Source organism: Myotis nattereri (genome assembly GCF_964212035.1).
Source record: "Myotis nattereri genome assembly, chromosome: 3".
NCBI lineage: Eukaryota > Metazoa > Chordata > Mammalia > Chiroptera > Vespertilionidae > Myotis > Myotis nattereri.
This window is the reverse complement of record NC_138077.1, coordinates 104832450-104844870: the sequence shown is the minus strand read 5'-3', so window position 1 is coordinate 104844870 and position 12421 is coordinate 104832450. Positions and strand designations below refer to the sequence as shown.

At 39.2% G+C, this 12421-nt stretch overlaps 1 protein-coding gene across 5 annotated transcripts in view; it reads left to right on the top strand.

Moving 5' to 3' along the window:
* Nucleotides 1-12421, top strand: part of RNF13 (ring finger protein 13) — a 163403-nt gene that overhangs the window by 101495 nt on the left and 49487 nt on the right. For all 5 annotated transcript variants that reach the window (XM_081087434.1, XM_081087437.1, XM_081087436.1 and 2 more), the window contains one exon: nt 8859-8964. In XM_081087434.1, coding sequence (XP_080943560.1) covers nt 8859-8964 — 106 coding nt within the window. The remainder of the gene's footprint in view (nt 1-8858; nt 8965-12421) is intronic.

Genomic DNA, 12421 nt, shown 5'->3' with positions numbered 1-12421 from the left:
TTTCTTCTTGTCTGGTCGTTGTGGCTAGGACTTCCAGTACTATGTTGAACAAGAGTGGGGGAAGTGGACATCTCTGTGTCTTGTTCCTGTTCTTCGGGGAAGAGGTATTAGTTTTTGTTCTTTCAGTATGATATTGGCTGTCAGTTTGTCATATATGCCCTTTATCATGTTGAGATATGCTCCCTCTATTCCACTTTGCTGAAAATTTTTATCAAAAATGATGCTGGATTTTGTCAAATGCTTTTTCTGTGTCTATTGATATGATCATGTGATTTTTGTCTTGCAATTTATGTGATGTATCATGTCTGTTGATTTGCAAATATTGTACCATCCTTGCATCCCTGGAATAAATCCAACATTGTCATGGGGTATGATTTTTTTAATATATTGCTTGATCTCATTTGCTAATATTTTGTTGAGGATTTTAGTGTCTACGTTCATCAGGGATATTGCCCTGTAATTCTCTTTCTTTGTAGTGTTTTTATTTGTTTTTGAAATTAAGATAATACTGGCCTCATAAAACCAGCTTGGAAGTGTTCTTTCCTCCTGGAATTTTTTATATAGTTTGAGGAGTATAGGTGTTAGTTCTTCTTTGAATGTTTGGTAAAACTCCCCTGGGAAGCCACTTGGACCTGGGATTTTGTTTGCTAGGAGCTCTTTTATTATTGTTTCAATTTCATCAGTTGTTATTGGCCTATTCAGGTTTTCTGATTCTTCCTGATTTGGTTTTGTAAATTGTATTTTCCTAAGAATTTCTCCATTTCACCCACATTGTTCAGCTTGTTGGCATATAGTTTTTCATACTATTTTCTTAAATCCTCTGTATTTTTGTGGTGTCAGTGGTTACTTCATTGCATTTGTTTCTGATTTTATTTATTTGGGTACTCTCTCTTTGTTTCTTGACTGGTCTGGCTAATGGTTCATCAATCTTATTTATCCTTTTTAAGAACCAGCTCTAGGGTTCATTGATTTTTGGGGGGTATTATTATTATTACTAGTGGCCCGTTGCATGAAGATTCACGCAATAGGCCTTCCTTCCCCTGGCTGCTGGCACCGGTTTTCCTCTGGCACCCGGGACCCAGGCCTTTGGTCTGGCCGCAGCAGTGAGGCTTGGCTTCTCTGCTGCGGCCTCAGCAGCGAGGCTTGGCTTCTCCTCTCCGGCTGCTCCCAGTCCCTCATTTTTTTTCCCAGCTCCTCAAGCGGAGCCCAGGGTGGGCTGGAATCCTGGGTCGCCCCTGGTGACCCAGGCCCCTAGCCCCTCCTTGAGTGGAGCCCAGGGCTGGCGGGAAGCTTGGCTTCCTCCGTCGCCAGGAGCAACCCAAGCCTCCTGCTTGCTCCAGCTCCATGGCCGCTGCCATCTCCAGTCATCTTCAATATTCGCTCCATGCCTGTGTATGCAAATTAACCGCCATCTTTGTTGGGTTAATTTGCATAGTCGCTCTGTTTGGCTGGTGGGTGTAGTGGAGTGGCAGAGTGATGGTTAATTTGCATGTTTCTCTTTTATTAGTGTAGACTAGAGGCCCGGTGCATGAAATTCTAAACTGGGGGGTGGGGTTCCCTCAGCCCAGCCTGCCCCTCTCACAGTCCGGGTGCCCTCAGTGGATGTCCTACTGATGGCCACAGTCTGGCAGCAGAGGCTTGGAGCAGGCATCCCATGTGTGTGTGTGTGTATGTGTGTGTGTGTGTGTGTGTGTGTGTGTCCCCACTGGGGGTCTGCCCCCAACCACATTGGAGGCTCAGAGCAGGCATTGTGTGTGTGTGTGTGTGTGTGTGTCTGCTGGGGGCCTGCCCCCAGCCACACCATGGAGGCTTGGAGCAGGAGCCCCTCTGTGTTGATTTCTCAGGCTCTTGGCCTCCACTGCATGTTGTACTCTCCCTTGAGCTATGGCCAGGATGGGAGTGCTGCTTGCAAGCCAGGCTTTCCCGCTCCCAGGTTTCCATGGCAACCAGGGAGCAGGCCCAGCTTGGAGCTGCCCGCAGGCCGGGCTTGCTCTCCTGCTCCCGGATCCCCATGGCAACTGGGGAGCAGGCCCAGCTAGGGGTTGCCCGCAGGATGGGCTTTCCTGCTCCCATATCAGGCCCAGCTTGGGGCTGCCCACAGGCCAGGCTTGCTTTCCTGCTCCCAAATCCTCATGGCGACCGGGGAGAAGGCGCAGATGGGGACTGCCCGCAGGCCGGGCTTGCTTTCCTGCTCCCGGATCAGGCACAGCTGGGGGCTGCCTACAGGCTGCACTTTTCTACTTACCGATGGCCGGATCACCACAGCGACCCAGGGCCCAGCGGCACTTTCCTGCTCTCCAATAGTCATAGGGTCCCGGCTGGAGGCAGGGCTTAGCAGTACGGGGCTTAGGCGGCCGGGGGTCCTGGCTGAGAGCTCAGGTGGCACACAGGGGTCCCGGATGGGGGCGGGGCTTATGCCCCGCTGCCCAGGGCTGCACATGGGGCCTGGATGGCAAGTCACGCTGTCCCGCCCTGCCTGTAGTATAGGGTAGAGGCCTGGTGCACGGGTGGGGGCCGGCTGGTTTGCCCTGAAAGTGTCCCAGATCAGGGTGGGGGTCCCGCTTGTGTGCCTGGCCAGCCTGGATGACGGGCTGAAGGCTGTTTGCAGCTGGTCACACCCCCTTCAGGGTGGGGGTCCCCACTGGGGTGCTTGGCCAGTCTGGGTGAGGACCTGAGAGCTGTTTTCAGGCTGGAGGGCAACTTAAGCTCTCAGCCTCTCCTTTTTTTCTTTTTTTTTAATTCTGGGATTTATTTACCTTCTATAGATGTCACTGGAGCTGAGAGCCGGCTCCAGCTCTGAGGGCTGAAAGCAGGTTTCTGGGTCTGTTTGGATTCTATAATTGAAACTCTGTTGCCATCACTGCAGCTCTAAGCTCTGAGGCCGAAGCTGGCTGAAAGCAGGTCTCTGGAGCTTGTTTAGCTTCTATAATTGCAATATAGTTGCTTAGAGTGCAGCTCAGAGGCCGGCAGCGGCAGGCCAGGAACATTGGCTTCCTCTGTCACTGGAGCAAGCAAGCCTCCTGTTCGCTTCAGCTGCGTGGCTGCCGGCCGCCATCTTGGCTGGCAGTTAATTTGCATATCCTGCTGATTAGCCAATGGGAAGGGTGTCGGGGTTATGGTCAATTTGCATGTTTCTCTTTTATTAGATAGGATTATTTTTAGTCTCTGTCATTTATTTATTCTCTAGTCTTTATTATATCCTTCCTTCTACTTACTTTGGGCTTTTCTTTTGTTCTCTTTCTAATTCTTTAAGTTGTAGGGTTAAATAGTTTGCTGTTAATTTTTCCTGTGGTTTTTTTCTTTTTTTTTTTTTTTTTTTTTTGAGGTAGGTTTGCTGTGTCCCAGAGATTTTAAGTTGTTGTGTGTTCATTTTCATTGGTTTCCAGCAAGGTTTTGATTTCTTTCTTGATGTCATTGGTAACCCATTCATTGTATGATAACATTATATTTTGCCTCCATATGTTTGAATGTTTTGGGGGTGTTTTTACTGTAGTTGATTTCTAATTTCATTCCACTGTTATCTAAGAAGATGCTTAACATGATTTCAATTTCTTGAACTTGCAAGTTCTTTGGTTCCTAACATGTCTTCTATCTTTGTGAATGATCTTTTTGTACTTTAGAAGAATGTATATTCTGCAGCTTTGGGGTGAAATGTTCTATAAATGTCAGTTAAATCCATCTGTCCTTTAGAGTCACTGTTTCCTTGTTAATATTTTGTCTGGAAGATCTTTCCAGTGAAGTCAGCAGGGTGTTAAAGTCCCCTACTCTGACACTATTGTTGATCTCTCACTTAAAAGTCCTCTAGAATTTTTTTTATATATTTAGGTGCTCCTATATTGGGTGCATATATTTTACCAGGGTTGTATCCTCTTGTTGGATCAATCCCTTTAGTATTATATAGTGATTTTTGTTGTCTGTTTTGAAGTCTATTTTGTTGGATATGAGTATTGCTATTCCAGCTTCTCTTTCTTTTCCATTTGCATGGAATTTTTTTTTTCCATGTCTTTCACTCTCATCCTGTATGAGTCTTTAGTTGTGAGGTGGGTCTCTTGTAGACAGCATATATGCTGAGATCCAACCCCAATAGGTCCAGGGGTCCCCAAAGGTGTGGATGGAATCAGCAAAGAAGGAATGACACAGAGACAGCGTTCAATTGATCAGCAGCCTAGCCAGGATCTCTAGCCAGGATCTCCAGCCAAGTTCTGGTGTTTATTATCTTGTTACATCTGTATTTATAACAGTTGATTTTAATCCTGTCAGTTTCTATTGCAAAGGTTAGGGCGTTTCTTATCTCCATTCCAGGGTGTAAAGATTATGTAGCTTAAACGTGATTGTTTGTAGTTAAAGTGATTAACTACCTGCCTGGCACTTAGTTAAGGGGTTTTATCCCCTCCCTCACTTGAGGGAAAAATCCCTACCTGGGGAAACAACCTTTCTCGGAGAGGTGACCTTGGTTAAAACACATAGCGCTAAGGAGAGCAAACATATTAAGAACAGTATGCTATATACGCCAGGTCCCTTGAAACATATGCTGTGCAGATGTTTCTTTCCTGCAGCGACTGTGTCAAGCAGCAAGGATGGACGGGCTTCCGGCACATATAGTTGGGTCATGTTTTTGTATTCATTTAGCTACCCTATGTCTTTTGATTGGAGCATTTAATCCATTTACATTTACAATTATTATTATTTTATTTTATTAAAAAATTTTTCTTTATTAAGGTATTACATATGTGTTCTTATCCCCCCATGGCTCCCCCACCCCGCCACTCATGCCCTCACCCCCCTGGTGTCTGTGTCCATTGGTTAGGCTTATATGCATGCATACAAGTTCTTTGGTTGATCTCTCCCCCTCACCCCACCTTCCCTCTGAGATTTGACAGTCTGATCGATGCTTCTCTGTCTCTGGATCTGTTTTTTGTTCATCAGTTTATGTTGATACTTATATACTGCCATTTTAATTCTGTATGCCTAGGTTTCTCTCTTTGTTTCTTCTTTTCCTTATAGCCATCCCTTGTAATGCTAGCTTCCTGGTGATGTACTCCTTTAGCCTTTTTGTTTTGTTTTGTTTTTTGTTTTGTTTTGTTTTCTGAGAAGCTCTTTATTTCACCATCTATTCTGAATGAGAGCCTTGTTGGATATAGTAATCTTGGTTTCAGATCCTTGCTTTCTATTACCTTGAGTACTTCATGCCATTCCTTTCTGACCTGTAGAGTTTCTGATGAGAAGTCAGTTGTCAGCTTTATGGGAGCTCCTTTGTAGGTAACAGTTTGCTTTTCTCTTGCTGCCTTTAAGATTATCTCTTTGTCTTTAACTTTTGGCATTTTAATTATGATGTGTCTGACTGTGGGCCCTTTTGGGTTCTTCTTGCTTGGGGTTCTCTGTGCCTCCTGAACTTGTGTGACTTTTTTTTTCATGGGGTTAGGGAAATTTTCTACCATTATTTCTTCAAACAAGTTCTCTATCCATTTTTCCTTTTCTGCCTCTTTTTGCACATCTAATATGTGAATATTGTTATGTTTCCCTTAAGCTGTCCTCCTTTTTTTAATTGTTTTTTCTTTTTGGTTCTCTGATTGAGTGATTTTTTTCTACTCTGTCTTTTAACTCACTGATCTGATTCTCAGTTTCCTCTAATCTGCTGTGTATTCTCTCCAATGTGTTTCTTATTAGTGCTATTTCATCCTTTATTTCTGACTGTTCTTTTTTCATAGTTACTATATCTTTTCTCATGCTGTTGAGCATCTTTACCATCATTATTCTGAACTCTATATCAGATAAATTTCTTATCTCCAATTTATCTCTTTTTCTGGAGAATTCTTTTGTTCTTTCATTAGGGTTTTTTTTTTTTTTTTGTTTACTCATTTTGGCTGCCTGTTTGGGTTTGTGACTATGTATCAGGTAGATCTTCTACACCTCTCAGTCTTTAGTGCAGTGCAGTGTCTAATGCTCTTTATGACTAATTAGGTCAGGCAAGGAATCAAAGCCTCCAGAGACTGCCACTGTCTGTAGACTGATTGGATTCTGTCTTGAGTAGCCTTGAAGCACTCTCATCCACAGGTGTGGTGAGTTTTTCCAATAGTGTGGGGCAGTTGCTTCTGCCTGGAGGCTAACTGTTATTTTTTTGTCTCTTAACGGGCCTTATAAACTCCACACTGGGGGGGAATTCGTTTTCCAATAGGGTGGGCCAGTGGTCTTCCTCCTAGGCAAAAAATCACCTGTATAGCAAATGTCTTTCTAAGAAAGATGATCTTCACAGTATGAGGGAATGTCTCAGCATAGGAAACCAGGGTGTCTGTCTTTTGAGCTCTAACTCCAGAGCCCCAACCCTGGCTTCTGCTCACACAGCTTCAGTCCATTCTGCCCTTCCTTTGCCAGAGCCAAAGGTGAATGGCTGCGCATGGAATTTTGTGCACTGGCCCTTTAAGAGGGTGCCTGCATTCCAGCCATCTCTCCCTGGCAGGCAACAACCCTGCTGCTTTTCACAGCCAGAGTTATGTGGGCCCCTGTCTCAGTTCTGGCACTCTTTCCTGGGGGCCCGTGCTTGGGGATTACATCCCAAAGTTCTCAGTGGCAACCCCCACAGCTGAGATATCTCTCCTGAACTTTAATTGCTGTCTGTGGGAGCCTGGCCGCCTGTTTGCACCTCCGTCCTTCCTACAAATCTCTATGTGATCTCCGCTTTATGTCCTTGGTTATCAGTATTCTCTCCAGCTAGTCTTCAGTTGATTTTTCAGGATGTTTGTATTTTAGTTGTAATTCCAGTTTGGTCCTGGGAGTGTGTCAGTGTAGCATCCACTTACTTCACTGCAATTTTAAATCTCCTTCTTACAGTATATCTTGATAGTAAACTAAAATGTTTTGAGATATAACAGGCAAGCATTAATAGGACATGTTATAGAACATTAGATTTAGAATACAGACCTATGAATCTTAACACTAGAAAATTCTAGAATCTTTCTGTTTCTGTGGTTACACACACGGGAACTTTCCAGTATAGTTTCTGAATTTCTTGTTCACTGGGTCTTCCTGCTTTGTTCATTTAGCTTACTTCTTGTCACCTAGCAGTTCCATTCATTTCTGAGCAACTCTGGGACTTGTCTCATAGGACAGTGTTTATCTAATTCAGGCTGTAATTATTTTTATTAAAGAAGAAATAACAGAATATAAGAATGTAAGCTTTGCTATTGCTGATATATTTAGATACTGTGATGGGTTGAATTTAGGATATGCAGTAGTCTGGCTTCTAAAGCCTAATGGTGTTAATTTATAGCAGGTTGGTGGGGGTGAGAGTAGGGAGGAGTGCCCAGAATCATCACCTCATGGACAGGCTCTTGTACCTAAAAGTGGCGCTGCTGTCACCACATCTCAGCTCTGGCTTGGTTGGTTCCAGAAGGCTTATGCCAAGAACAAGGACATTACTTACAGAGCTGACCTCATGCGAAAGAGATGGTATCAAATAGAGCAGCTCAGTCCCTGCTTGTCTCTTTCTTACACTTCTGATCCATCAGTCATGTCAGTTTTTTATGTAAAGACATAAAAAATGCATGTCATTATTTTGTCATCCGTATTCTGTTGGAAAATTATGGAAATAAAAAGCTGTTATTATTCTAGCAGTCTTTGTAGTTTTTGGAGAATATTTAAGTTATTGGGGCGAAATTTCTGATATCATCTCTTCTGTTTGTTTTTGTTTCTGGTGAAGTTTGATAGAGTGTCTTGGATGTGAGTATAAAAATAATAGTTTAAAGACTTAACAGTTGCTTTACAATAGAAATAATTTGCTTTCATGTTATTTTTCTTAAGTATTATGGTGTCCTAAGCATCTCTGTATGGGGGGAAAAGTCAATCTATTTTTATTTTCTTTTATCAAATTGAGAATTTTTGTTTTGCATTTAATCCTTGATTTATGAAGTACCTGGCCTCACTACCTATAAAAATCACCCAGCAGTGGGTAACAAAGTAGTGTTTCTGGCACCATGTTACAATAGCACGGGAGTACAATAGACTGAGGATATTTTCTAATGCAGGATTTTGGTGTTCTGCAAAATTTGCTCACGCAACACAAATAGTATGCCAACTCTGATCACAGTTTCGTTTCATGAGTACCTACTAATTTTTATAATAGTAATTATTACAGTAAGTACATGTTCATAACAAGGGGGAATAGAGCATATAAGGTATGTGCATTCTCCACCCTTCCCCTGACAACATACATATTCATGAAGTTGTGTGTTTTTTTTTCCCCCAGTTAAGCAGTGGAGAAGATGGAGAACAGAGAGGAAGCTAAAACTCCTTTGAATTCCTTTACCAGTTTTCCATTCCATACCTCACAGATAATGTAGAGTGCAGGACTGTATCATTTGCCTCTGGTGTAACAAGTTCACAAAAGCATAGAGGGAGGAGGGAGTGTATTTTCACCATTGATGGCTTCAGAATTTCTCCATAGGACAATAATTTGTTTGGAGTGGGAGTTTGTGCTTGACATACTGCCTCAGATATTGCCATTATTTTAATGTTGATTTTGCATGTAAAATATTCATACTTTTGCTAGGTTACTAAATTCAGTATATAACATGTTTTCAGGATGGAGAACAGTAAGTATTGATGGGCTGATTTCCCCTACACAGTCTAAAAGCTTCTTTTAATTATATTGACATTATTTTGACCAAATGTGTGAAATAGATTTAAAAATGGAAAAATCATCCCTTAAGTTATTGGAAATTATATATTAGAAAATGAGATGTGTCCAGTGAATTTAATTGTAATATCCAAATGCTTTAAAAAAATATCTTCCTTGGTTTTGATTAATATCATAATTTGGCAACTGTTAATATTTCTCATGTATTAATTCTCTTTTCTTCCAGGGGCCACATTATCTTAGTTCCAGAATTTAGTCTTCCTCTGGAATACTACCTAATTCCCTTCCTTATCATAGTGGGCATCTGTCTCATCTTAATAGTCATTTTCATGGTAGGTAAAATTATTTTAAATGCTTTAAAAAAAAATAATATAGATGGTCTAAATTACATTATATTCAGTAATAGAAGCCTTGCATTATTTAAAAAGTATGTATTGTGTGAGTCCATTTAATAACTGGTTCTGGAAAAGGAAAGATAATTTTGGTAGAAAAAATCAGAACAGTGATTGCTTCTGGAGGGTTAGGGAGGGGCGAGGGATTTACTGGGACACCTATGAAGGAACTTTCTGGGGTTTTAGTCATGTTCTGATTCTCAAGAGAAGTTTGGGTTGTACTAATGCCTGATTCACCAAATTATATAGTTAAATTTTGTGCATTTCAATGTATGTAAATTTTACCTCAAAAGAAAAGAGAATTTTTTTTAGAAAAATTAAATTCTAAGTAATGATATACATGGTGAAGTAATTTGGGGGAAGTATACTGATAACTGCAACCTACTTTGTAAAAAATTAATAGAAAAAAGGATTTATTTATGGATAGATAGAGGGATGGATAGATATATGATAAAAAGTAGCATAGTAAAATATTTGTTGTAGAATCTAGGTAGTGGCCATATGGTTATTTATTTATAAAAATTCTTTAAATTTTTCTCTATGTTTGAAAATTTTTATATAAAATGTAAATAACGAATAGTATGAGGGCTTGAGGTAACCACCAAAACATTGGTTACCGAAGGATGGCTTCAGGACTCTTAGTGGGTCTTCAGGGTCAAAATCATTTTCATAATAATACTAAAATATTTTTGCTTTTATCATTGTCAGTCTCTCGGGGTTTATAAAGGAGGTTTCTAGAGGCTATATGGTATGTCTTATGAAAACAAATTGAAGGCAAAAGCAGATATGAGAATCCCTCTGTATTCTACCAAAATAGATATTAAAAGAGACTTGCAAAAATATAAAACAGTCCCACTGTTCTAACGTTTTTTTGATAAAGAATGTTTATATCAACATCCAATGAGTTTAGTATTGTATTTAGTTTATACATTAATTTAAAAATTAAATGGCATCTTTGAAATGTTTAGTCTTCCTATGCTGCTATGGTATTTCTTTATAATTATTTAGGTCTTCCATATCTATCAGTTTAACATTTTTCTGTAAATATTTTGCATGTCTTTTGTTAGACTTTTTTGAAATTGCATTTTCTAATTAGTTATTACTAATCTATAAGGACATTATTGATTTTTTACAATAAACTTAATTTTGGAATAACAAGAAGATTTACAGAAAAATCACAAAGAAGAGAGCTCCTGTTCATTTCTCATCTAGTTTCTCCTCTTGTTAACATTTTACATTATAATGGTACATTTATCAAAACTAAGAAACTGACATTGCTACATTACTAGTAACTAAACCCCAGACTTTGTATGGATTCTACCAGTTTTTCCATAAATATACCCAATCCAGGGTACCCCATTGTATTTAGTTATCACATCTTCCCATTCTCCTCTGATCTATGATAGTCTTTCCTTATTTTTCATGACCTTGACATTCTTAAGGAGCCCTGGCCAGGTATCCTGTAGAATGTCCCTCAATCTGATATTTTCCATCAGAGTTGGAATGCCCTTTTCATCATATTATGTCAGGGGTATGTGATCACTGCATAACATCACTGATGATGCTAAACCTTCCTTCCTTGGTTAAGGTAATGTTTGCTAGGTTTCTCCAATGTAAAGTTATTATTTTTCTCTTTATTCTGTTCTACCTTTGGAAATGAAGCACAAAGTATAGCCCAACCCTAAAGGTGGAAAGGGACAGGAATTAGGCTTCATTTCATGGGGGTAGCAGGGAAAATCTACATATATTACTTAGAATTATTTTGTAAGGAAGAAGTGTCTCTTTTGGGTTATTTATTTGTTTATCTGTTCATTTACTTATTCACTCATTTATTTACATTAATAAGTACTCATGTATGTTTATTTTATACTTTGGGTAAAATACTATATTATTTATTTTTGTTGTCTAAATTATTTGAGCTTTGGCCATTGGGAACTGTGTTAGGCTTACTTCTGTGTGCCTTTGATTTAACGCATCCTTTTTTTTTTTTTTTTTAAAGTACTTCTTTACTGTCTAATACTATAAGAAGCTTAAGGCTCATCTTACCTTTTTCTTATCCCAGCCCTAGAATCAGACATTTATTCAGGGAGCCTTGGTTTCTTTTATTGAAGAGTTTTATTTAGAAACTGTGATTTGGACAGTGGCCATTATTGATTTTAATACAGTAATTTTATATCTGTAAACGCTGAATTCTCCTGTTCTGATAATTTGAATTTGTTGATTCTCTTGGGTTTTCAGTGTAGAAACAATGAAGTATAGAATGTTAGAACAACAAACAAATAAAAAATACTCTTGGTAAACTGGGAATAGAAGTACATATCCTTAAGCTAATAAAGATTATTGACTAAAAACTGTAAATAAACATTAAATGGTGAATTATTAGAAACCTTTCCTTGAAAGTCAGGAACAAAAAAAGGTTGCCTGTTGTTGTACCTTCTGTTAGCATTGCATTATATTTTCTGGCAAAACATGAAAAAGAAAACAACAAAAAATGCAGTGTAAGGATTAGAAATAAACCAAATTTTTATTTGCTTTTTTTTATATATATATATATTTTATTGATTTTTTTTACAGAGTGGAAGGAAGAGGGATAGAGAATTAGAAACATCAAAGAGAGAGAACCCTCAATCAGCTGCCTCCTGCACACCCCCTACTGGGGATGTGCCCACAACCAAGGTATATGCCCTTGACCGGAATCGAACCTGGGACCCTTCAGTCCGCAGGCCGATGCTCTATCCACTGAGCCAAACCAGTTAGGGCGTTATTTGCTTTTTAAGAAAATAATGAATGGATGCTGAATTATGTCTTCTGTCTGTTGTAATGATCATTGGTTTTCTCTTTTTATTAATACCTTGCTGACCCGTCACAAGTTAACTTGTGTTTCCACTTACATTAATGTAAGTAATTTTAGGGTCTGAAAGCAATGTAGAGTTTTAAAAGAGCACTCTAGACTGTTTTCAAATAAAGATTCACCCTTCGGATTATCAGGAAAATTAAAAAAATCATGTTTTACAAAAAAACAGTATTCAGTGGTAAAAATACTCCACTAGGATGTGTAAAGTATGTTCTTGGAAAGAATAGTAAAATACGATATGTATGTAAAACTGGTTTAGTACCATTGCATGTAGATACATGTTATATGATATATCACACCAAAAAATATTTAAAAGAATGAAATATAAAAATATATGCAATTTATTAATTTTGACATATAGTAATATAAATGTAAGATATGACAAAATAAAGTACATCTGAGTTTATTTAGATACTTTCATTTAATATTCAAGTATGGAAAAGTAGCTGGGTGCATGGGTGAGTTCTGTCTTGAAATAGCCAGTCAGCAAGGTGTTAAGTCAGATTACATGAATATGTTTTATAAATTTTAAAAATCCTGTAT